The sequence below is a fragment of the Stigmatopora argus genome, chromosome 16 (assembly GCF_051989625.1).
Source record: "Stigmatopora argus isolate UIUO_Sarg chromosome 16, RoL_Sarg_1.0, whole genome shotgun sequence".
Classification (NCBI taxonomy): domain Eukaryota; kingdom Metazoa; phylum Chordata; class Actinopteri; order Syngnathiformes; family Syngnathidae; genus Stigmatopora; species Stigmatopora argus.
The window spans coordinates 7,854,560-7,880,665 of NC_135402.1; the positions used below are offsets into that span (position 1 = coordinate 7,854,560).

The window sequence follows — 26,106 nt, forward strand, 5'->3', positions numbered from 1 at the left end:
GGTAAAACAACATGGTCTACGCATCAATAAAAGCAAACAATGGCCATGAGCAGTTTCACTGAGCCGACGTGTGAGTGTATAAGAGTTTGTATGTACATGCGTTGTCCCTTTTAAGAAGCTGTCAGTCAGGGTCTTAACAAGTTCTCCAACAAAAAACTTTACAACTCTGGGAAATGTGGAGCTTTTCTTTAGCCTAATAATTACTAGGGCATTAAGTATGACTAAATAGTAATTCGCAGTTTGTATTTAGGGAATTTGAGCAATGATTTAAATAGTAATTGTCACTTACCTTCCGGGCGACCAAAAGACCGGCGACCAAAAGACCGGCGACCAAAAGATCGGCGACCAAAAGACCGGCGACCAATCGACCGTGTACCCATTTGGGAGGCTGGCAGCAAATTAACGTTTCTTCATTCGCTGCTAGCACTCCCTCCTCTTCAAAAGGATTGAACGTGGACTTTTGTCAACATTAAAAAATATAATATAAATAGTAATCAAACTTTTTTAGAAATTTCCACAAAATTGCAAGAGCCACACGTCAATCATTGTCAATGGCACTGAAAGCATTAAATGTATTCACATTGGACTCAAAGTGTCAAGTAGTTGATAGAATTACATGTCATTTCAATTAACAAATAACCTTACCTGTGCTCTGTTTAACTACACCTTGATTAGGCAAGTGTGGTGTGTTTTTTGTGTGTCTTAAATTGAATAACTATACCAGTGGGGTCTTGACAAAGTCACAGGTTCCCATAGTGTTAGGCCAGACATTTGTTCCAGTGGGAAAGTGTGCATTGTTGTGATTTTGCCATTATACCTGTGGGGTCTGACCGATTTGTTAGACCAAGGTGTTTGACGTGAAGTCTTAAGGTCATTCGTTGGCATCTGTATATGTTGAATGACTTATACCTGTGGGGTCTGACAGGTTTGCAAGGACCCAAAGTGTTGCACCAGACAAGTGGCCCCTTAAAAGTGTGCGTGTGTGGATGTAAATACGTGTGTTCTTGACTTTGCTCTTTTTCAAGGACACTTTTGGCACTAAAGATCAGTTAGAGCGAAAGGGGAGCTTGTTAAAATGAGGACAAAGGCCAAGCCTGCTGTTTAGTAGGGGAAGGACCGCCATTTAGGGTCAAGATTAGGGTTCGTGTTTGGTCAATTGCTGACGGGAATGGATTTATGCCGCAAATCCATGTGCACAATGGGGAATACTATGCATTTAATATGAAATAGTAAGCACCAAAAATGTGTTTTAAGCACAGATGAATATGTTTTGGGCATAAAATGTGTGCACGTAAGCGTGTTTTGGGTATAAATTCACAATTACACGACCAAAAAAAAATCAGTCTTACCAAATATCATACTTAAAATAAAAGAAAAGTAGGTGGGAACAGTTAATATGTTCTATTTGATTTTTTTTTCTCAAAAACTAAAGACAAACATGTTTTATTCATTTACTCATTTATTTGCTATTCATATTTTATTTATATGTATTTTTTAAACATGTATAGATGATTTTTTTTATATATGTACTTGTTGATTTAGGCATTATGTTGTTTTGTTTTGTTATTTTTACACTTTTCTATAAGCAGACAAAATCAGTTCAGAAATATTCTATATTAATTTTTGAATTGACTTAAAAAATAAGGACTATACAGTAAATATGCTCTTTTTTATTTTTATTGATTAATTTAGTTTTAACATAAAAAGAAGAAAATTAATCTTAACTACTGATTTCCAGACTGTGGAAATAGTGACATAACTTTTATTTTAGCCCCCCCAAAAACATGACAGCCTGCTCAAAATAATCTGCAGGTGTGAGTGTTTATGTGTCTATTCGGGTTTTGTAATCTGCTGGCAACTAATCCCTACACCGCAGAAAAAACATGATACAGATAATGGATGACTGGATGTTAGTGTCTTTACACTATGAACAGTTATCCAGCTCTTGTCTCAAAACAGCAAACAAAAACATCTACATGGTGGAATCCCCGGGGAGACCTTAAACTCTTGGCAGAAAGTATTTTATAACCGCACATAACAACTTTGTAATTGCCGTTGGAGTACACTGAAGCCTAGTTTTAAAATACAGCTAAGAAATGTTGCCAACTAAAGACGTAGCATTGCCTTTATAAAATGTCTCACTTTTAAAGAATTGAGTAAGATTTTTACTTCTACAATAACAACAGCATGTATTAGTGATGTTGATGTCCCAAAAACGATTCATTTTCAGTGGATCAGAAGCGGGTGTATGAAAAAAAAATGTGTTTTAAAAATGTTTTTGTTCATTTTGTGTGTGAGCTCATTGGCTGCTTAATGCAATTTGTGAATTCTCCATTCACTCCTGTTGATCTTCAACTCGTACCTGCACAAAAGTCTTCATTAGTGGTAGTTATTTTTTAACAATATGTACAGAAAGTTAGTCAGGAGTGCCCCAAAATGATCTTAAAGTGACCCCTAAGTGCCACAAACCCAACCAAAATTCCAATATTGTAAAATAACATTTTATCTCCCACTAAAATGTTTCCATATTTCACATTTATTTCAGCTCATACCTGAAAAAAATCATCTCAGTTTGGGTTCATTATTTTTCAAATAGATAAAAACAGACTCAACCTGCCCCAAAAAATGGCTGATAAACAGGAACTGACCTGGAAATGCCCTAAAATCAAGAGGAAGTGATCCAAAATGTGCAGGAAGTGACCACGCAATGTCTCAAAATACATAGAAAGCAACCTGTGCCGTAAAGTTTGCAAGGTTAGCACTATTAAATGTCAGCCAATGAGTTAACGACGTGGTGTATTTTTCACAGAAATATTGAACCAGAACTACAGTATGAGCGCAATATTCTGAAAATATAAGATGCCCTGCCCAGTCACCGCTGGATAAACGAGCAGACATTCAGTAAAAGTTTCCATGGGAGGATCTGCGCAGGTGCTTTTACTTATACCGGTTGTTGGACTTTGCGGTCAGACTGAGGTTTTGGCATGACCACACTTGGATATAAGATATTACGAGGTGACACAGGTGCGACAAAACAAACAGAGACTTTGGGGAAATGTCATGGGTTTTCCCCACAGAAAGCTGAATAAAACTGAAAGACATTATCCTTAATATTTTTCTGGTTTTGCGTGAAAATAACTAGAAGGCTTCTTAACTTTTTCAGTGCCTTTGGAGATAATAGACGTTAAATTATGCGGCTATTTTCATCCCTCTGCTGGGAATTGGGTCATTCGCCACCAACCCTCCCACTTCAAATTGATTGGACATGTAGTACTGTTTAAGTTTTTCTTGTTTATTTGTCTTCTTTTACATCTCAACCTTTATTAATATTCGTATGTTCGCAGTTTTGTTTTGTACGTGTTTTGGAAATGTTGCTGTTGTTTTAGGGTTTATTCGGATTTTCAGGGTTTTGTTTCAAGAAAAATAGAGAAAAGGAAAAAAATGCTTGGGATAAAACGTGAAGGTAGTATTAAAAAAATAATAATCCATGAGAAATCAAGAAATGCAGGTACTTCAAAGACAAAGACTCAAAAGAACACAAAAACGGAGGAAACCCACAAAAACAACAACCTAGATTGTCACTAGTAGATTTGATGCCATCATCTGTTGGCTGCCAGACCTCCAGATTAAATAGATTGGACGTCTATCGCTGTGAACTTTCAGGCAATGAGTGAGCCCACAATTATTTTCCCTTGCCATATGAATGCAAATTTGCTTCAAATCCTCCATTTTTTTTTCCTATACTTGCTTTTTCCTGGCCATGCTACATCTTGACATTTACAAAGACCACATAAAGGTGAGCCGCATTGTGCATCTGAACTCCCACCATCTCAAATTATTTCCAATGTCACATTATCGGCGTACAAAGGGCTCCTGAAGTCTGTCACTGAGCCCCCCTTAGTATTTATGTAAGATCTGACATTTCCCATTGCACTTCGCCCTCGTATAGTTCACGGGGGGACGAGTCTGACCCACTTTAAATCTTAATAAAATGATTCAATCTTTTGGAGCCTAGCAAGTATGCACATTTTCGAACTGTATAAAGATGACGTGAAACAAAAGGACGACGGAGGGCGGACAACCAAATGGGACAGTCTACTCTTCAGTGTATTCGCTTTTGTCATTTTAATACTTTAATATTCACCAGCCTATAAGAATTACCGTATTTTTCGGACTATAAGTCGCACCAGCCAAATAATGCACAATGACATGGAGGGCAATTTTTTATTGATCAGAAACCAAGAACAAACATGCTCTTACGTTAAGAATAGTTAAATGGGAACAACAGGCTAAATAGGCACCTTTTAGTGTAACATTTACATTTTTTAGAACTACAGTGGTACCTCGACCTACGATCAGCTCTACCTACAAGATGCTTGAGATACGATGAAAATTTCGATCGAATAATTCGCCCTAGATACGATCAAAATTTCGAGATGCGACCAAGCCAGGTGGCCATGGCACTGTCTTGCCGCATCTCTTTCGTGTGTAAAATATATCTACGAGTGGTGGTCAGAGATAAACAAAAATATGCACTTGAGTATTAGGTAGGCAGGCACGGCCAAACTATGAAATAAAATATGACTTATAGTCCGGAAAATACAGTAAATCAAATGAGAACCTCAAATATTTGAAATAAAGGTTTTTTGTTTGTTTGTTTGTTGGATCAAACTATCCAAGATTCACAGATTTCACCTGAGGTTTTGGTTTAATTTGGCGTGGATGTTCAAATAAGTCAAAATCCTAGCGTTAAAAATGCGTATAAGTTGAATACTGTAATTTATGTTCCGTCGCCAGTAGGTGTCACCATTTGAGATGGATTACTTTCACTTGCATGAGTAACACGGAACGCAATCTGGGTGAAGTTAGATAGAAGAAGTAGGAAAGGGTTGTGGGGGGTACACTGACAAATCCTCGCAAAATGGCTGACAATGGAGAAGAGTGCGTGAACAAAGTGTCCTTCTGTTTTTTATGAATTGTGAGACAGCACTTGCTGTGTCGTAACTGCCTTCAAACAGACACTTTGCAGGGTATTGCTTCTGAATTGAGACAATAGTCTGAGACCACAATAAAACCTCCCGTTTTACGCCGTAGCACACGGGCGCAGTCAATGAAAATAGTTTGCTGTGTCTTTAAAAAAATGAAATGAAAACCTTTATGGTTTTACTATTGAAGATGGAGAACGGTTGCCTTTTACTAGGGCAGAAATGTATTGCTTATTTGTCTTAAATTCACACACAAGATGGGGAAAAAAGCAATAGATCGCTGTTAACGCTGCTTCTTGTATTAAAAAAAACGGCAATGGATGTCTTTGGGAGTGAATGGGTTGGTTATATATAAAAATATACTATTTTCCAGATTCACGCTCTATGCAGTGGACAGCCGAGGAAGTCACTCCGACTCCAGCTACGTCTCTGTGCGGACGTCCTGTCCAATGATTGACGATAACCGAGCAGAAGGTACAAAGATTCTTTTGTGTGTGTGTTTGTGTGTGTGTGTGTGTGTGTGTGTGTGATTCCTTGTCAACCCTAACTAAGACAAATTGCGAAAAATCTTCTTATGATACAATCGAGCAATGTTCCAATTACAGTTTCTCAAGTGCCGGGTGGTTTTGTTTTTCTTCATTCTGTAATTTATGGTAATAAATCATTTGAAGTTGGTCTGCTTTTCTGGAGGAAGCACATCTGAAGGGCATAAACACACAAACTTGTTTTCCCTGCTATTGCACTGACTTCAATGACCTTGGCAGTGAACTGTTGGAGGAATGTTTTTAAAAACTCCAAACCTGAGCTTACGTAAAACTTGTTGTTCTCAAAGAAATCGCAGACAAGGTGTACAACCTGTACAACGGCTACACAAGTGGCAAAGAACAACAGCTGGCGTACAACACCTTGATGGAAATCCCTCCCCCGTTACTCTACCGAGTCCAGCACCACTACAATTCCCTCTATGAGAAGTTTGGCGACTTTGTGTGGCGCAGCGAAGACGAGCTGGGCCCCAGGTGAGATACCTTTCAAATGAGGGAACAGATGTCCAATCCATTCTGAGAAAAAAAAATGAGAAAAAAAAAAACAAGTAGTGTTCGCTTACTATTGATTTTGCGGCATTTCCAGGTCACTTCCTGTTGATTTTGGAGTTTTTCATCTCATCTCTCATCTCATTTTCGGAACCTCTTTATCCTCACTAGGGTCGCGGGGGTCCTGGAGCCTATCCCGGCTGACTTCGTACTAGAGACGGGTGGCCAGCCAATCGCAGGGCACAAGGAGACAAACAATCATTCACACTCACACTCAGGGGCAATTTAGAGTATCCAATCGGCCTACAATGCAGGTTTTTGGAATGTGGGAGGAAACCAGAGTACCCGGAGGAAACCCACGCAGGCCCGCGGAGAACATGCAAACTCCACACAGGTGGGATGTGACCTGGATTTGAACCCAGGACCCCAGAGCTGTGAGGCCGACGCGCTAACCACTCGCGCCACTGGGCTGCCCTTGAATTTTTTTAGTCTTTTATTATTGGTTTTGAGTACATCATGTCTATTTTTGGTCAATTCCTGGTCATTTTATGTTACTTAATATTAAGTGGGGTATTTCTGCCTCACTTCCTATACATTTTGGGTCACCAGCTATTGATTTTGGGGCTGTTGATTTTTAGTCGCTAACACTAACTCAGGGGTGTCAGACTCGGGTTGGTTCGCGGGCCGCGTTAACGTCAACTCAATTTCATGTGGGCCGGACCATTTTAGATATAATATTTCAATTTTTTTTTGTAAATGGATTAAAAGAACTGGATTAAAAGTCCTGAATATTCAGTTTTTATAGATCTACAACAATGTTTATTTTAGCTTTTTTTATATATTTTTAGATTTTACAAAATGATTTTTGAACTAAAAACACAGAAAAAAAATGATTAAAAAATTACAATTATTGATTTAAAAGGGGGGAAATCAGGAAATTTAATATAAATCTATACTCTTCATTTTAATTTGATCCTAAAACAGAAAGTCGGCACTCATTATTTACTTTCCCGGGCCACACAAAATGATGCAGCGGGCCAGATTTGGCCCCCGGGCCGCCACTTTGACACGTGTTCTAAGGGAAAAGCAAATCAACACATCTTGGTTCACATCTGGTATTTGACAGATGACATTTGACTATATATTCCAATGTGCATGTCCACTTTGACACGTGCACTAACTCTTTGGGGTTCGGGGACATCACATGTTCTTCACGGTTAATTTTAGGCCACTTCATTGTCATTGTGTGTCTCTTAACAGCACCTTTAATTTGGGAACTTCCTTTTCATTTTGGGCCACTTAATGTTGATTTTAGGGCATTCACGTGTCACTTTCTCTTGTGTTAACGCGGCTCAATTTTGGGATACTTGTGGGTGATTTAGGGGCAATTTGAAGATTTTTTTTAGCAAAAGTAATGGCGTTTTTATCGAAATGTAAGTGGGATTTTTTTTGTCAATTTTTCAATGAAGGAATGTTCATTTACTCTCAGTCCTTCCAGATCAAAACGTTTGGGCGCCTACCACCGTCAACGGCAGCCAATGGGTGCATAATAGGATGACAGAGAACTTGACTATTGAACTTGAACTGAAGTTGTACGGCAGGCAAAAATAGGAAATAATTCCCCTAATTAAGTTTCAACAATTATTGTTCTAAGTTCCCTCTAATTTATGAATGTGGGCACTGGTGAAGTGGTCTGGGATGCGGTAAAGGGATTTAGGACTGGCAGTGTAGATGAGTTTTGGATTATTTACTACCTGTTGACACGTTTGGGGACTCATTTGGAGTGATTTATGGGCTCGTTTGACGGTGTCTGTTTTTCAAAGACCAATGCAAGAGCAGCCACAGGAAACCTAAGCACAATCAGTACTCCTCAGGAACCAACAGTCCCTGATGATTTTGTCTATTAATACCCACATTATTATCAAGAGCAATAATGAACAATACATTTCTTAAAGACACATATGCAAAAGTCTTTGCATGCATCAGTCTGACATCACAAGAAGAAACATATTAGAACCAGAGGAGGACACTAAGAGAGCAGACTTTTCAAATTCAAAGCATCACCCCATTTGATAGAATGGACAGTCTCTTCTTTCATGCACCAAAATGTCATCACGTTTTCTCTTCTTGTCATCTGACTTCTGTTATCAAGTTATCGTTTTGTTTTTTTAACTCTCTAACCTTTGACCGTTTTACCCCAAAATTCTGTCACCTCATCAGTTCATTGAGAAACATGCAAGTTTGATAAACACCTTTATTGACTCTAATTATGATGGCACAAGTGGTTAGCACATCGGCCTCACAGCTCTGGGGTCATGGGTTCAAATCCAGGTCACGTCCTCCTGTGTGGAGTTTGCATGTTCTCTCTGGGCCTGTGTGGGTTTTCTTTGGGTATTCTGGTTTCCTCCCACATTCCAAAAATATGCGTTGTAGGCTGATTGGACACTCTAAATTGCCCCTAGGTATGAGTGTGAGTGTGAATGATTGTTTGTCTCCTTGTGCCTTGCGATTGGCTGGCCACCAATTCAGGGTGCCCCCCCGCCTCTGGCCCGAAGTCAGCCGGGATAGGCTCCAGCACCCCCCGCGAGCCTAGTGAGGATAAAGCGGTTCAGAAAATGAAATGAGAGAAAGAGAGAGAGATTATGTTAGACTCAAACATAGCCTCTGTGAATTTGAAGTCATTGCTACAAAATTAAAGCACATTTTACGTTTCATATTGCAAACATATCCTTCAAATTTGACAATAACGCCTTTGTTTGTTCTTGAACGCAAATATACATGTTCCAAAATGTTTGACCCCAGTTCGTAGGCCAATAATTTTGACAATTTTCATTGGAATGACCTCAAATTTTCAAAGCTTGTGTAGAAATGTTTAAAGTTTTTGTGTGTTCCAAAATGTTTGACCCCATTTCGTAGGGCGATAATTTTGAGAAAGCAGAGACAGTGGAGCACGTTCCTGAAGCCTTCCTGCGTAGTCCTCGGAAGAGTGTTGGAAGAGCAAGTGTGGAAACCCACATTCCAGTGCTATTTTGAAATTTTTGGTGCCAAGTCCTAATCTCTTTTGTAGTTGGTGACTTCTTTGCAAAATTTGTGAAGAAGGCACGCTGCACTGTCTTCAGTGACTGAGTCCGAGCATATTCTTCTATTCTTTTGAAGTGAACGGCTTTTTTTAACCTGAAAAGATAGAAATGCAAACGTTACACACAAAAAATTGAAACATTTCTGCACAGGATTTGAGGTCATTCCAACAAAATTGTCATAATTATCAGCCTACAAATTGGGGTCAAACATTTTGGAACACCCTGTATTTCTCTTTAACTTTTGGCCTGACGACCCCAAAATGTAATTGCCACTCCTTTTTTATATTCCAAACATATCTTGCAAGATTGATATAAACTCCTTATTTCGCTCTTGAGTTATGTTGAACACAAAATATTTCTGACCTCTATGAACCTTAGATCTAATACCTCAAAATGTCATTACCTCTTCTGTTCCATATTTCATACATATCCTGCTTGTTATTTATATTGTTTCATGAACATATTTCTGACCTTTGTGACCTTAGACCTCATCCCCCAAATTTTAATCACCACTTCCACTTCATATTGCAAACATATCCCGCAATAATATCCCCTTTATTCGTTCCCTGATTATTTTTGACACAAACATGTTTCTGACCTTTGTGACATTTGACCTCTTGACCCCAGAATTTAATTGCTTCCTCCATTTCATATTGCAAACCTATCCTGCAAATTTGATAAGCCTTTTTTTCATCATATTTTTGACCTTTTGACCAAATTTCCTCCGCTCTTCTCTTTAATGTTTGAAACATATCCAACATTTATTTTTTATTATTTATTTGCTTTTTTTGCTTTCCATGAAAACAATCATACAGACAATAGAATAATGCAGTAATGTACGGCTGGCTACCTGCAAGTCAATTCCCAGGCCCAAACCCGCTTTCTTCCATTTGTGTGTGTGTCTTTTTGTTTTGTTTCCTACGCTGTTTATTCGGCGTCATAAATGTTTCATTTGCCTCCAGTTCACACGCTCGCGAATCCCTTTTGATTGTGTTTGCTATTCAGTTGTGTCAGACACAAGAACTTTCAAGGGGAAAATGTTTCCCCCAAATTTCAGCAAATAAGTGAAAAGGATGTCTGTACTCCTTTTGCTAAACTAAAGACAGATGCCGATTCTCAGCAGATGCTGCTTTTCAAAACAAATGGAATTTTACCCCCTTCTCCGTATGTGTTTTCTTCATTTTAGAATCCCCACTATCTTAACAACCTTGAATTCAAACCTGACGCAAGGTGTATTTGCTTGTTTTTGTGTGTGTGTGTGTGTTCCTTCTTTTGGGTTTTTGCATCGTAAACAGTGGCAAGCAGTAGAGCCGCGTATCCAGAATTTGTGTTCCACCGACTCCAGACAGCTGCCTCTGGTTGGGTGTTCGACAACATCGCTATTGGACTATTCGACACGCAGCTGCATGTGATTGTTTTTACTCAGACTGGCAGGCGGGCAAGCACGAAAGGATTCCTCAGCTACAGAATCAGACTGTGCGAACGAATCCTACCATAAATATTTTGCGCGCTGATGATTTTTGTGCAGCCGTTTGTTTCTGGTAGCACTGAAATCTTGATAACATAGTTGAAAGAATTTGGAGGTTTTTTTTTTCTTTAGAAGGATTAGCACGTTTGGAACTGTTTGGAAACAATACTTAAAATTAGGGTACATTTGTTTAAACCTCAAAATTACTTGTTTTAAGGGGTGAGGTTTGTAAAATTTGACTTTTTTAACTATATTATTAATGGGTACTCGGACGATTCGCCGAAAGACGTTTGGCCGACGGACGTTTGGCCGACGGACGTTTGGCCGACGGACGTTTGGCCAACGGACAGTTCGCCGAACGGACGTTTCGCCGAAACGGGATTCGCGCGCTCGCCCCGCCCCCAGATCGTGTGTGTACATGTTTTTCAACCTCAGCCCGCGGGCCATATACGGCCCGTTACAGATAACATTCATTTAGGAATAACAAGGGCATGTACATATTTCTAAATACAAGTACGTACTACACCACAATGTGCTGCCAATTTTTTATATTTTTTATTTTATCCTTGCGTTTAAAGTAGTAGCTATTTGGAGATCACGCAGAACAGTACGTGACAGAAGAAATAGAGAAAATAAAGTAGTAGTAACAGTAAGTACTACTGTAATGAAATTGTAAATCCAGAAGTCCTACTCCAGAAAATTTACACCAGCATAGAAAACGTTGAGATTAATCTTTGAACTAAGGTTTTCAGCAAATCATTTTGAATATATATTTTGGAACACCCTGTATTTCTCTTTAATTTTTGACCTGACCAATGGGAAATTATTTAAAATTAAACTAGAAGTAAAAGTGTGTTCCATGGCATTTTCCGGTATTGTTCTCTAAGCCCTCTAGTCTGTCCAAGGCACTTAGAATTTCACATAAGTCTTCTAGTGTTGTTTTTTCTCAGTGTCAGACATCAATCCCCAGCTTTGATAAATTACATTGCATGTCCAAATGGTTACTACTTTAAACTTTTATCAGGGAGGCAATTTTGCATGATAGAATTATAAAAACGAGTCTACGAATTATTTTATTGCAAACCAGGCTATAGAGTTTGGAAATGAGGAACAGCGTAAGTATAGCAGGATTTCAGCATTCTTTCAAAAATATGGTGAGTGTTAAATGCTTGTACAACTTGGGTTACTTCCTTTTATTTACTTTGTCACATCATGTGGATTTTGGGTAACTCCCTCTTGATTTTAGGGCATTTCCAGGTCACTTCTTGATTTCAGCGCAGTTTGTGTTGATTTGGGAGCATTCCTGTGTCACTTGTTGTTAATTTTGGGTCAATACAGACACTTCCTATTGATTTAGGAGCATTTCAGAGTGGATTTTTACTCATTTGCTTTCATTTTCATCCACTTCCTGATTCTCTTTGATTTGGGGGTAGTTTTGTGTCACTTTTTTCTTCTTTGGTGCCAATTAATTTCCTGTTTATTTTAGATTTGGGTGCAATTCAACAAAGTTCTTTTATTTTTTTGTCCAACTTAAAGACATTTTGGTAGAAATCTATAGGAAAGTTTTTGTCAAATTTTGAATGTTCATTCGCTGGCAACCCTTCCATAAGCTCATTTAACATCCATCCATTCCATCACCATCAATCACAGATATTGAGTTCAAATAACAATTTTAGGTAAAAGATTCACAAAAATGTTTGCAAATGAACACCTTGTTCATTCTGTCAACTTAACAGAAAAGCCAACCTGATCCTCCGAAGGGTGGAAAAGATTAGCCGCTACTGCCGCTCCCTCCTGCGTAGCACTCATATCCAGAGCCGCACCGACACCATGGCCTACGTCTATTGCCGTAGTGACGACGGTCGGACGCCCGACGGCGGTGCCGCGTGGAGCCGCTCTTTACACGAAGGCCGCACCGCCTGCACAGAGAAACTTATTTCTGTCCAGCGCAATACGTACAGCAACACCAAACTTCGGTGAAACGCGAAAACCGAGGTACGCTCGCCCGTCGTGACGTCACTGACTGAGGCGTCAGCGAGAGCTGGACGAAAAACAGCAATTGCAAGCGACTTACCTCGTGACGAAAATGTCACGTTGCGCAACCAATGAGAAGAGCAATGTGAACATGTAGATACGTGAGGAAGATGGATGGAAGATCATCCGCAGCCAATCAATTGTTGATTTGAATATGATGAATGTAACATTGTCGTTGCTTTGTTCTCACTTCAGGAAGCACTTAACTCATTGGCTGCTATTGACGGCCACTGACAAACTTTTTTAAAGCTTTTTTTTCACTTTTTCCACAGAATTAGCATTAACACAAATGTGGAAATAGGTTAACAACCTTCCTTAAAATTATTTAATATTAACTAATTGACCATGACATTGCAGCATTAATTTTTTTTGCAATATTTTGTTGTTGGATTTTTGGCACTTTTTAGTAGTGTCTGCCGTTTTTCCCCCTTTTGCAGTAGCTTTCATTCAAATATTTTGTGTTTTTCTTTAGTTTTTGTGTTTTTTATCAGTTTTCATGGGGGGGGTTTCATCAGTTTTTGATTGTTTACATTTTTTTGCTGTTTTGTTTTTCTAGTATATTCTTCTTATCCACATTTTCCTTGGACCAGATTTACACCCGATCATGAGACTAAAAAAATGTAAAAGAAAACCCTTCAAATGGGTTTGAAACCTCCCAATTCAAATGGATTAGATGTTTATCCCTGTCAATCACAGCCAATGAGTTAGGAAAAAAATAAACAAACATTGAAATAGCCAAAATGTTTGAATTCAGCAAGGACATTTCTAATGTGCCCGAAACATTTGTCCATTATGTCTTCAAAAAACTGTTATTGTCTCGGCTAGTCAAAACCACAGTACCAGACCTTTAAAAGTGTACCTTTGGTTGCCAGCTAAAAATAATAATAATAATAATAAAAAATACTAAAAATATTATCAAGAAAAAAAATGCAAACACATGTTTAACTTACTAAAATCATGGGAAAAAAAATTGAAAAACTCACTGGAATTTTATGTCCAAACGCAATGACAGCTCTTGCACGCAGCCATTTTGACTCTTGGTCCGGATGGGGCGGATTCACGACGAGGGGAATTTGCCATCCGTAGAAATGCCGTCAAAATATTTGACCTATCATGGCGCAATGCAAAACATATGGATGTCTCAATGATTTATTTATTTATTCATTATTTATATCTGTGTTTAGCAATGGCCGGTTTATTAAAAAAAAATCTGAAGGATTTGGTACAAAAATATTACTTGGTAAATATAAGGTTAATTTTTGAAGATTTTTTTTTTACCCACATTTTCTAAATGAAAATACTTTACTGCTTTGAATGTAGTGTTTACAGCAATGTATGTCTATGTTTTGTCTTGTTGTAGGAAATTTACCCATTTATGAACTCTGAAGTGTTTTAACTGTCCGTACAATTTCCTACCAGGTTTTGACTGCAGTTCATTGCAACTTTGAACTGCCCAAAGCAGAAAAACGTGGATTGGTGAAATGTGGAAACCAACCACTCTTTGCTTTTTTTGATTTGTTCTTTGTTTTTTTTTTACTTTTTTTTTAACCTAGACAATGCCTTTTATTCCTATTTTGGGTATTACAGCTCATGTTATATAAATTGTAAAATTAAATTATAAAGTACATTGTACACTTGTATAAAACTGTATAATGTGGATTTAATTGTCATTTTATTCTCAAGAATGTGAAATATTAAAAAATGTAGATACATAACAAGCATTGTTTTTCAAAACAAATCAGTTCTGCATGCCCTGTGGCATAAAATAAGCATCGATAAAACTGTTGCCTTTTTTTCATTCATTCATCTTGCAGACCATCCATCCTCGAAAGGGTTGCAGGGGTTGCTGGAGCCTAACCCAGCTGTCTTCGGGCGAAAGGCAGACTACACCCTAGACTGGTCGCCAGTCAGTCGTAGGGTAAAGAGAGAGACAAACGACCATCCACACACCCAATCATACCACCACCAGCGGGAATTGAACCCACGCCTGCCCGCACCAAAGTCAGGCGAGTGAACCACTACATTATGAGGCGGCTATCATACCTGTCAACCTCTACCGATAACTGCCCTTATAAATGATTATTGATTCCCCTTACAAACCCCCCAAAAAACCTTACAAACACCGTACGACTCGTACGTTTGTAAGGTTTGGGTTTCTGCTGAAGATCTCCATTGCATTTGTACGAGGTGGTGGGGCTTGATGGTGTACATCAAGGTCAGAGGAATTGAATGAGGGGCCAAAACATTTTTAACGCGAGCGAGCACGGACGGGAAAAGCAGGAGAAAAAAAAACCTTCCGGAGCCAGCGCCCCCAACTTGGAGAAAAAAAGATAAGTGGTTGAAGAGTAAAAGCCAGTGAAGGGTCACTTGTGGAACCACCTGTCTAATGGCCACAGCCGCTGAAGGAATGGGATTTTTAATTGACCGTATTGTGTTGCCTGCAGATGGCCTATTAGACCATGGATGTACGACGACCAAATGACTTGACTGCTGGCCGAAGGAGAAGGCCAGATCTGTCGAGGCATTAGCGACGCTAACTCGCTTGCAGTTGGAGGTCGATGTCACTTTAATTTGCTTTTCTAGCTTTGTGACATCCAATAATGAGGAACAGATAAAAAGGAATCGCATAAGAAGTCCAATGAAAAGGGGGCAACACTGAAAATGCAGAATGTGGAATTGAACGGACTCGAGTACTGTTATTATAGTTGCAAAATACTAATTAAAATGGCCTATACTTTAGAAATAAGCATGCTGTACATGAAGCCTTAATATACATGGTCATTTTTGCAAGAAAAAAAGCCTTACTATACATGGTCATTTTTGCAAGAAAAAAGCCTTACTATACATGGTCTTTTTCCCCCCAAAAAAACCTTACTATACATGGTCATTTTTGCAAGAAAAAAGCCTAACTATACATGGTCATTTTTGCAAGAAAAAAGCCTTACTATACATGGTCATTTTTGCAAGAAAAAAGCCTCACTATACATGGTCATCATAAATATTAATGGGCAAAATATAATAAACATCAGTCTGTGTTTCAGATACTATTTTAGACCATCAGAGAAGGCCTGGGAGGCCCTGATGGTCCACCACTGAGTTATTGTATACCAAGGGTGTCAAACTCGGGTTGGTTTGCGGGCCGCATTAACGTCAACTCCATTTCATGTGGGCCGGACCATTTTAGATATAATATTTAGATATTAATAGAGGAATAGAAATGGATAAAACACCCTAAATAGTTTGTTTTTTAGATCTAAATGTTTATTTGAGCTTCTTTTTCTTAGTAAGGGAAAACTCTTTAAAAAAAATCATTCCAATAGGAACCAAAATAATTTTCAAATGTTCAATATTAAAGTGGAAAACAGAAAATATTTTCGAGATTTTTAAGATTCATTTTTAGATTTTACAAAATGCTTTTTGAACTCAAAAGAAAGAAAAAATGGATTGAAATTGCAATTATTGATTTTAAAAAGTGGAAAATCAGGAAATATAATATACATCTATAATCTTCATGATCCTAAAACAGAAAGTCGGCACTCATGATTTACTTTCTCAGGCCGCACAAAATGATGTGCCGGGCCAGATTTGGCCCCCGGGCCACCACTTGGACACCAGTGTTGAATACAATACAATGAAGCATTCTTTGCGTGTCAAATTTTAAACTTTTAATGGAGTCAGATGGCTTGGAATAATGGTGAGTTGATGTAAAATACTAAGTCAAATGTTACTCAATATTTGGTGAAATTGGTTTACTAATATGTACTGTTTTATAGCATCAAGACCTTGGTTACGCCTATTGTCGACGTGGCTGAGTTAATTAAGCGCATGCGCAGTAACCGTCCCTTTTGGAACGCCTGTGCCACGCTGACGATCGACAACACGCCGACAAGGTAAGGAGTAGAGCAATTCAGTGGCCTAAATGCGTTTTTATCACGCTATCGGGAGATTTTTCAGCAATCAATTGAGCCCAAAACGCCAACAAATATCTTCGTTTAATGCCAGGTTTAGCACACCGTCGACAATTTAAGTTTGCGCCTCTTTTCCTCACCGGCTCTGTGCTGTATGGTACTAGTTAGCATTAGCGTTAGCGTCACGATTTGACTTAAAAAGTATGTTGTCTGTTTTCTCTCCATTATTGAGTCGTGTAGCAAGACTTTAAATTTAATCGAACAACGCGGAGACATCAACCGACAGTTTGCTGGGTAAATGCTCACTCTAGAATGACATCGAGGCACGACTTAGTGTGTTATGTAATGATAGTTTTCATTGCGAGTGCTAAACACGCATTGCCGATTTGTAATTGTTCTGTTTTTAGAAAAAAAACTTACACAAAACTGTTAATCCAATTTTGTCCTAGCTGTTAACGTTAGTCTATATATTTAATCGCCGTATACAAAACTATTAAGCCAACTTTCTCCTAGCTCACTGGTGTCAAAGCGATGGCCCGGGGGCCTAATCTGGCCCGTCGCGTCATTTTGTGCGGCCCGAGAAAGGAAATCATGAGTGCCGACTTTCTGTTAGGATCAAATTCAAATGAAGATAATACATGTATATTATTTTTCCTCATTTCCCGTTTTTAAATAAATAATTGTAGTTTTTTAATCCATTTTTTGTGTTTTTAGTTCAAAAAGCATTTAGTAAAATCTAAAAATAAATATTTAAAAATCTGTTTTTCACTCTAATATTGAACATATTCCCAAAAATATTTTGTTTCCTTTTGAAATGAAAAACAAATTATTATAAGATATTTTCCCTCATGAAGAAAAAAAAAAGCCAAAACAAATATTTTTTTAGATCTATAAAAACTGAATATTTAGGGCTTTTGATAGTTTTTTTTAAATCCAATTTAAATAGAAAAAAATATCGAAATATTATTTCAGAAATGGTCCGGCCCACGTGAAATCGAGTTGACGTTATTGCGACCCGCGAACCAACCCGAGTTTGACACCCTTGTCCTAGCTGCTAACGTCAGGCTGTATATTTAATCGCCTTGTCTGGAAAAGGAAAAATAGCACTTGGCACTCGCTAACTAATTTTCATTCTTTATCTTGATCGTTTATTAAATTTCTTGTAAGATTTCTCTATCCCGTAATTGTTTGGCAACCCCCAAATACCTTGGTTAAATCAAGTTTTCCCTGTTTGGCATCAAGATAAAACTACTTCCCCAAAAAAACAACTAAGCCTATCTGTTGAATCTCCAGGCTCTATACATGCTAACTTATGCTTTTTTTGTGTGCAAATTTTCCCTGTTTAGCACCAAGATGCAGCTCTTCTAGCATGCCTAGAGCACTATTGAGGTTATAGAAGAGGAGACTGTGCCAGATCAAGGTAAAACTACACTCCACCCAAAAAAGTTGAATCTCCATTCTATATATTCTAACTTTTGCTATTTTTTGCATGCAACAGGCCTGAGAGATCTTCCTCGCAAGTTGCCCACTTGAATCATATGGTGTCTCTGAAAATCCAAATTAAATAAAAGCCTAAATCATCATGGTGATGTTTCACTGGTCATTTCCAGTTCTTTGACTAAATCTTTAAGGTAAGGATCTCAGTTAATGTTAGAGCAGGAATTCTAAGTATATATACCCTTTTTTTCCTAATTTTATTTTCCATGTGTTTATTCCCCCAGCTTTTTTTTTAACATTTTATTTTCTAAGTGTATATACCCTGTTTTTTTCCTAAATTTATTTTCCAAGTGTTTATTCCCGAGCTTTTTTTCGCATTTTATTTTCTAAGTGTTTATCCCCAGTTTTTCTAAATTTTATTTTCCATGTGTATATACCCCATTTTTTTCACATTTTATTTTCCATGTGTATATACCCCATTTTTTTCACATTTTATTTTCTAAGTGTTCATACCCCATTTTTTCTAAATTTTATTTTCCAAGTGTATATACCATTTTTTTCTAATTTTATTTTCAAAGTGTATATACCCCCAGCTTTTTTTTCACATTTTATTTTCTAAGTGTATATACCCCCAGCTTTTTTTGACATTTTATTTTCTAAGTGTTTATTCCCCCAGCGTTTTTTTGACATTTTATTTTCTAAGTGTTCATACCCCATTTTTTCCCAAATTTTATTTTCCAAGTGTATATACCTTTTTTTCTATTTTATTTTCCAAGTGTTCATACCCCATTTTATTTTCAAAGTGTATATACCCCCAGCTTTTTTTCACATTTTATTTTCTAAGTGTTTATCCCCCAGCTTTTTTTTGACATTTTATTTTCTAAGTGTTCATACCCCATTTTATTTTCCAAGTGTATATACCATTTTTTTTCTAATTTTATTTTCCGAGTGTTTATTCCCAGCTTTTTTTTCACATTTTATTTTCTAAGTGTTTATTCCCAGCTTTTTTTATTGTAATATTGTTTTGTGAACCTTTAAAATGTCTTATGTCTACAGGTGGACAAACAGGAGAAAAGACTGGCTACACTAATCAACACTTTAATGTAATGCCAACTCCTAAGTATGCTAAAGTTGAAATGCTTAACTGTTAATAAATTTTTTTAATTTGGATTCTTACTTGCATTTTTTGTTAGAAAAAGACAAACATGTATACATTTAAAAACTTTGGAGATTTTCAAATGGACAAAGAAACTCCCCTTGGCACCAGGTGGAAATCTGGAAAAAAAGGGGGTCAATACAAAGTAAAACACCATTCACAAGGTCTTACCTTTTATTTTGAAAAATCTTGGAGATAGGTTCTGGCGTAACCCCCAGCACCGAGAAATGGGGGGGTGCGTCAGCCTATCTGTACATAGGCAGGAAACCTTGTCCCCCCTGTGGAATTCTGGAAAACAAAAAAAAAAGGGGGTCAATACACAAAGTTAAGTAAAAAAACATTCGCAAGGTCTCACCTTTTATTTTGAAAAAGTTTGGAGATAGGTTCTGGCGTAACCCCCAGCACCGAGAAATGGGGGGGTGCGTCAGCCTATCTGTACATAGGCAGGAAACCAGGTCCCCTTGGGTGGAATTCTGGAAAACAAAAAAAAGGGGTCAATACACAAAGTTAAGTAAAAAAACATTCGCAAGGTCTCACCTTTTATTTTGAAAAAGTTTGGAGATAGGTTCTGGCGTAACCCCCAGCACCAAGAAATGAGGGGGTGCGTCAGCCTATCTGTACATAGGCAGGAAACCTTGTCCCCCTTGAGTGGAACTCTGGAAAACAAAAAGGGGTCAAGGCACAATAGATTAAGTCACATAAAAAAGAAATACAGAATAGGGCCTAATTAAGTCAAATTTAACAAAAAAAAAGTCTGCTGCAGAGACTAAAAAATGATCAGTCTTTAAAGGCCCCTATCCAGTCTATTTTTCATGTTTTCCTCCACAAACAAATGATCTTGATGAGGTGGGAAATACAGAAAACACACTGGACAGGGGCCCACAAGGTACAATTTACATGAAAATAATAAATAAAATAAATCCTACTTCTGCCTTGAGTTTTTCAGTCAATTATTTCAAATCCATTCATTCTTACAAAAATAAATATCCAAAAAGCTTCTGTTTTTCTCTTATGCCAAGGAAAAAAAAATGTTTAAATGAGTCAAAAATGACACCTGCATTGTAGTTGAATAAATGTCTTAGGCTTTGTCAAAACCACATTTAAAACTAAAAATGAAACACTCCAAGCCCTGAGGTCTTTAAGAAAGTTCACAGGGTAAAAGTATATAATCTATTTGAGTGCACAGTTCCACTACATGGCAGAATTTTTTTGTACCAATTACCAATTTTGTCATCCGCAGTTATCTGGGTATGATGATGACAAAGCCCATGTTCAATTATTATTTGTAAGTTCAGAAAGATGTGAAACTCACAAGCAGAAGCTACTCCTACACTTGCCACTATAGTATTTTTTAAAATTAAATTCAATAGGGATAACCCTACTTTACAGTTTTTCATTTATCACAGCCATGTCTGCTCTACATTAACGACGATAATCGAGGGATTACTGATAATTCCTTACACGTCCACTAATGGCATTTGTTTGGTTGATTTATCCACAGGTTTTTGCTATTAAAAAAACACCAAGCTAGTTAGTGTTTTCATTCAAAAGTTGAATGTATCATGATGAAAAACGAGCCAATTGCGCAAAGCCTTGAATACTGAACGCTGACGTTTAAATATTACACGGAGAGAAAATCGGAACTATTTAAAAATGACTCACTTTGTTATGGCGTCGACAAGATGCCCCTTTCTGGTCGTTTTGGCCGCATTCTTGATGTTTCCCAGCAGTCTGTGCTCGTTGAGGGACTGAAACACACAACGGAATGATTTCTTTTTAAACAAAGAGCGATCGGTAACGCAGTGTAGCCAATTTGTTTGCAAACATTTTGCTGTCTGCACACACATGGGGCTACATCACGTCAACGAATCATGCTCTTATCACTCTTAAGACGAGAACTGGGGCTTCGAAATCCCCAAATGACAACGTACCGAATGTGCTGCATCGTCCTGTGAGAAGTTTGTCAGGCTTTCTTCGGCAAATCGTCACTTTTGAGCTGCTCTGCACTGCACGCCCGTGCTTCCTCCTGGCTCATCAGCCATTTTGGGTTTGACGTCGGCTATTTGAACTCTGACCGCGGCCACGCCTATTAAAAATAGACACATTAAAAATATAGAATCTTTTCATAATAACGTGCATTAGTCAGTGTGTGTGTGTGGGGGGATGCATTTTGGTTGAACTTTAATACTTACAAAAAAATATATGGTTTTCATAATAACATGCATTAGTCAGTGGGTGGGGCGGAGGCGGGGCTGTAAATACGTGTTGATTGGGCATTCATACTTAAAAAACACATTGTTTTCATCATAACGTGCATTAGTTAGTGGGGGGAGCTGTAAATATTTTTGGGTTGGGTTTTAATCCTTTAAAATACAGTATTGCACATTATGAACATTGTGATGACATGCACTTTAGTGTTTGTTTTTTTTACTTCTAGACATTCCAATAATGACAAAGTAAAGTGTGGCCAATTCATGGTGCAGAGGTTCGTTCACCTGACTGCCATGCGGGCAGCTGGGGTTCGAATCCTGCTGTCGTTTAACTGATCACTACATTATGTAGTTCAGTAAATGGATGATCCTTTTTATTAAAATAAAGACTTAGTCATTTTTTTTCAGCAAAACAATTTATTTCCGGTCAGCCTCCAGTCAGCCGAAGGGACCATACAGTTGTTGACTGGCGACACTGGGACGTGAACCCCCACCTCCCACATGGCAGGCAGGTGACTGACCCACTACACCATAGCCACACTTGAACATTGACATTTTTGGAAAGTCTTGACTACACACGGTTGTTTTTATTTAAGGGAAAAATGATTACCAACTGGGATTTGAACCCTGTCTGCCCACATGGCAGGCAGGTAACAGAACCACTACACCATGAAGTGGCCACACTTTATCTGGACATTATTGGAAAGTGTTGACTACACATATATATAGAAATATTTAAGGGAATTTGTTTCCCAACCGGGATCTGAACCACACCTGCCCAGATGGCAGGCAGGTGAACAAACCTCTACACAATGAAGTGGCCACACCTTACCTTATCATTTTTGGAAACCCTTGAGTACACACGGTTGCTTCTATTTAAGGGAAAATGACACATGAAAAGGATGGATTTTGGTGAGTAAAATGTGGCTATATTCCTAAATAATATTTCAATTGTATGAGGTTATTATTGATGATTTTTTTATGTGTCGTAGCTGTAGCTGCAGTAGAGGTTTTATAGCCATAAAATAGTTTTTGAGGGTTGGATTGATTCCGACAGCTGAAGGCGTCGCTAGGAAAGCCACGGACCGCCACTGATATATATATATATTTCAGCAACACATTTATTTATATATTTATTCATGTATTTATTTATTAACTTACTTATTACCTATCTATTTATGTCTAAAATGCCTTTCCTATTTCTGCATCCTCACCCTCTTGCTACTGTGACAACGAAATTTCCCGAATACGGGACGAATAAAGTCATCCAATCCAATGTTTTGAAGAGGATTTGGAATAGTCGTGATTTTTGTGGTCTTCATGCTATAAAACAGTGTCTAATCATTTTCTAAACCGCTTTATCCTCACTAGGGTCGCGGGGGGTGCTGGAGCCTATCCCAGCTGACTTCGGGCCAGAGGCAGGGGACATCCTGAATTGGTGGCCAGGCAATCCCAGGGCACAAGGAGACAAACAACCAGTCACACTGACACTTATACCTAGAGGTGTCCAAACAGTGTACCATGCATGTCTTTGGAATGTGGGAGGAAAGCAGAGCACCCAGATAAAAACCCACACAAGCCTCAGGAGAACATGCAAACTCCACACATTTGGACTGAGCTGGATTTGAACCCAGATGTGGGCCGACACGCTAACCACTCAGCCGCCGGGCCACCCAGATTATTATTGATGCACGGCCCGCCACTGCCAAAACTATGTTAATACAATGAGTCCATCGTGATTAATCCATCAGTAGTTTGTGATTCGGTTAATAACTTAGACATTTTTCCCCAAAGGTACCAATGATTTTCATTTATACATTTTCCACAATTACTCTATTAATCACAATCTAACCATGGATTCTTATGATTCAACTTTTTTTGTGTGCCATTTACAATGTTTATTAGAGGAAGAACTATTAATAGTGTGTCTTCTCTTTATGGCAGGTGGTGAGCCGCTGTATTTGTTAAGCAATGTAAGTTTTAATAAAGTTTAGCACGGAACGTCCTTTTTGACATAACGCAGTTTTACAGCCCCTTAGATGAAACTAAAGTCGTCAATTCTGCCCATGCCTGGAAGCGTCCCGTTGCCCTTCTATCAAGAGAAACTGAAGAAGTTCTTGTTGATACTTGGCCTCCAAAGAAAGCACTAACACATGTTGGAACACCCACATCCAAAACCAATTGCATTCACGACTTCAAAACCAATGAACTGCAGCACATATTTCTTCAATGACTGCGAAGGACGACTGAAAATGTTTTAAACGTCTGTCACATCTCATTACTGACATTTGATGCATTTAGTGTTTTGTTCTTTTCACCTTTGTTTTGTTTTGTTGAAGTGTTGTTGTCATCGCCAAACTCTCATTTGCTGTTGACATCCTTCTGTGAATTTAAAGACACTGTCCATTCATTTTGATGATTATCTTCTAATTAGGAATAACTGAGTACTAGCCCAAGATGCTCCCGTGTCGGACACCCAACGTTGGGATTGAACATTCTATATGAATTTGATGCAAGCCCAAACTCCGCCTTATTTCTTTGCAGTTAGCACAATCCATAAGGCAAATATTTGCATTAGCTCCTGAACTAACACACCACTTGGTCTCTCTAATTGATATCATTAAGCAAAAAAGGTGCCCATGCCTCCCTGCGCGTGCGAACTGCCGGGAAAGCGTTTTCCTTTTCCACCTCCCCCTCCTGCAAAATCGTTCCTTTAAGCTCCCCATCTCGTTTCTTTCCAGTCATGCAACATTAGGGGCCACTTTTAAAAATCAGTAGCTCGGTGTTCATTCTCACGGAATTAGGCCACGGTCATCAAAAGGCGTGCCAGGAACAACACTCTAATTTCCGTGCCGACGTGTCTGTGATGTTGTCACAACCACCCGCGAATATCGGAATTCTGCAAGATCGGTGTTCGTCGGCCATGTTTACGTGACGCGGTCTCGCAATTGAACTTTTTGGGATTATCTCATCTCATTTTCTGAACCGCTTCATCCTCACTAAGGTCTTGGGGGGTGCTGGAGCGTATCCCAGTTGACTACGGGCCAGAAGCGGGGGACACCCTGAATTGGTGGCCAGCCAATCGCAGAGCACAAGGAGACAAACAACCATTCATGCTCACACTCATACTTGGGGGCAATTTAGAGTGTCCAATCAGACTACCATGCATGTCTTTGGAATGTGGGAGGAAACCGGCGTACCCGGAGAAAACCCGCACAGGCCCGGGGAGAACATGTAAACTCCACACAAGTGGACTGACCTGGATTTGAACCCAGGACCCCACTGTGAGGCCGACGTGCTAACCACCAAGCTGCCGGATTACATTTTTATTTAGGCAAATGTTCTTTCTATGGGAAAATTTAACACAAAGGTTATTCTAATTGTGTTACATTAAATTACACATTTACTGACTATTTCTGTGGTAATTAAAAGACGATAGAGGAACCAGTTTCTCTTTGCATTGACAACTCCATAACATGACCTATTTCGACACTCAAATTAAGAAAAATCAATAACCTACTCTTACAACATCTTAAATATTATTCATAAATTAGCATTGGCTAATACTGACGGCCTTTAAATATTTATTGGCACTCCCAGTCCAAAAGCCAACAACCAGACGTCTTCTCACTTTAACCAGTGTTTTATTTCTACACAATAAATGACCGCAAAAAAAGAAAAAAAAAATCGACATAATATTCATCTTTATGACTCTTCCTTATGAAAATATAGCACAAATTCAACATGTTTTGCCATGTACCAGAGCACCAAAAAATTAAGAGATAAATGCAACTGTGAAGAAAACAAAGACAAACATCCATGGAAAACATAAAAAGTCCAACTTTTTTTTGTATATGTGCCGGAAAAAAGTGCATACTGTAAAGAAACCAAAGACTAAGGAAGCCATCAGAGGACAACCAATGGCCTCCTTTACAGTGTCGGTGGATACCCATAGGATATTCTGACTCATACAGTCCAAAGTGAGGGCAAAGAACTTACTGTCTGGTGCCTGAACCAAAAAAATTGAAATGCATAACAATAATAAATCATCAAACAAAGCAACCAAGTTGCTACTGAGGTTCCATTTCCACCCAGAAGTGATCATTTGGCTTCCATTCATCTGGACAGCAAATAAATATGACTCACCGGATATGATTGATGGTCTAAAAAGCGAACAGTACTTCTACAAAGCCATGATAGACAAATAAATGCTAACTGCAAGTGGGCGTAGCAAAGCATCTCGGGTTATTTTTTCTCTCTCTGTGTTTTACTGGCGATATTGAGACACGATAAACAACATATTTTGTATAATAGGATAAAAACCATCCAAGAGCTACTCCCGAACAGTTAGTACATTGTTTTTGCAAATACAATCATCATATAATACTACTATTTACATCTTAAAATATATTTGTTGAGCAATCAGGTACGAAACATTGCAGTAATACCACTAGATATCCACATAATATGCAAATACACTTGTTTTTATTTCATATATATATATATATATATATATATATATATATATATATATATATATATATGTATATATATATATTCATACATATATGTACATATATATACATACATATATACATATGTATATATACATACATACATATATACATACATATATATACATACATATAAATATATATATACATATATACATATATATATATATATATATATACACATATATATATATATACATATACATATATACATATATATATATACACATATATATACACATATATATACACATGTATACATATACATATATACATACATATA

At 38.0% G+C, this 26,106-nt stretch overlaps 1 protein-coding gene and 2 long non-coding RNA genes across 10 annotated transcripts in view; 2 read left to right on the forward strand and 1 right to left on the reverse strand.

Annotated features, from left to right (window-relative positions):
* astn2 (astrotactin 2) overlaps positions 1–15,864 on the forward strand; it is a 153,441-nt gene extending 137,577 nt beyond the window's left edge. Inside the window, exons 21-23 of one of the 4 annotated variants that reach the window (XM_077622471.1) lie at positions 5,359–5,459; positions 5,818–6,001; positions 14,413–15,864. In XM_077622471.1, coding sequence (XP_077478597.1) covers positions 5,359–5,459; positions 5,818–6,001; positions 14,413–14,455 — 328 coding nt within the window. In that variant the 3' untranslated portion in view covers positions 14,456–15,864. Of the gene's footprint in view, positions 1–2,809; positions 2,928–5,358; positions 5,460–5,817; positions 6,002–12,300; positions 14,331–14,412 lie in introns of those variants that run through there. The other 3 variants (XM_077622469.1, XM_077622468.1, XM_077622472.1) reach the window with 3 other exon arrangements.
* A 247-nt stretch (positions 15,865–16,111) lies between these two features.
* Positions 16,112–19,255, forward strand: LOC144090724 (uncharacterized). 3 transcript variants are annotated; one of them, XR_013305487.1, is made up of 5 exons: positions 16,112–16,292; positions 16,372–16,488; positions 17,853–17,926; positions 18,005–18,137; positions 19,000–19,255. It is a non-coding gene; the product is annotated as an uncharacterized LOC144090724 (long non-coding RNA). The 3 variants fall into 3 exon arrangements; XR_013305486.1 differs by having other exon boundaries at positions 16,112–16,488; XR_013305488.1 differs by lacking the exon at positions 19,000–19,255 and adding an exon at positions 18,228–18,377 and having other exon boundaries at positions 16,112–16,488.
* On the reverse strand, positions 19,183–24,469 carry LOC144090723 (uncharacterized). 3 transcript variants are annotated; one of them, XR_013305484.1, is made up of 7 exons: positions 23,628–24,469; positions 21,031–21,185; positions 20,762–20,847; positions 19,637–19,755; positions 19,455–19,572; positions 19,271–19,387; positions 19,183–19,218 (listed from the first exon to the last, which is right to left on the reverse strand). It is a non-coding gene; the product is annotated as an uncharacterized LOC144090723 (long non-coding RNA). The 3 variants fall into 3 exon arrangements; XR_013305483.1 differs by lacking the exon at positions 23,628–24,469 and having other exon boundaries at positions 21,031–21,503; XR_013305485.1 differs by lacking the exons at positions 19,271–19,387; positions 23,628–24,469 and having other exon boundaries at positions 21,031–21,503.
* Between the last annotated feature and the right edge of the window lie 1,637 nt (positions 24,470–26,106).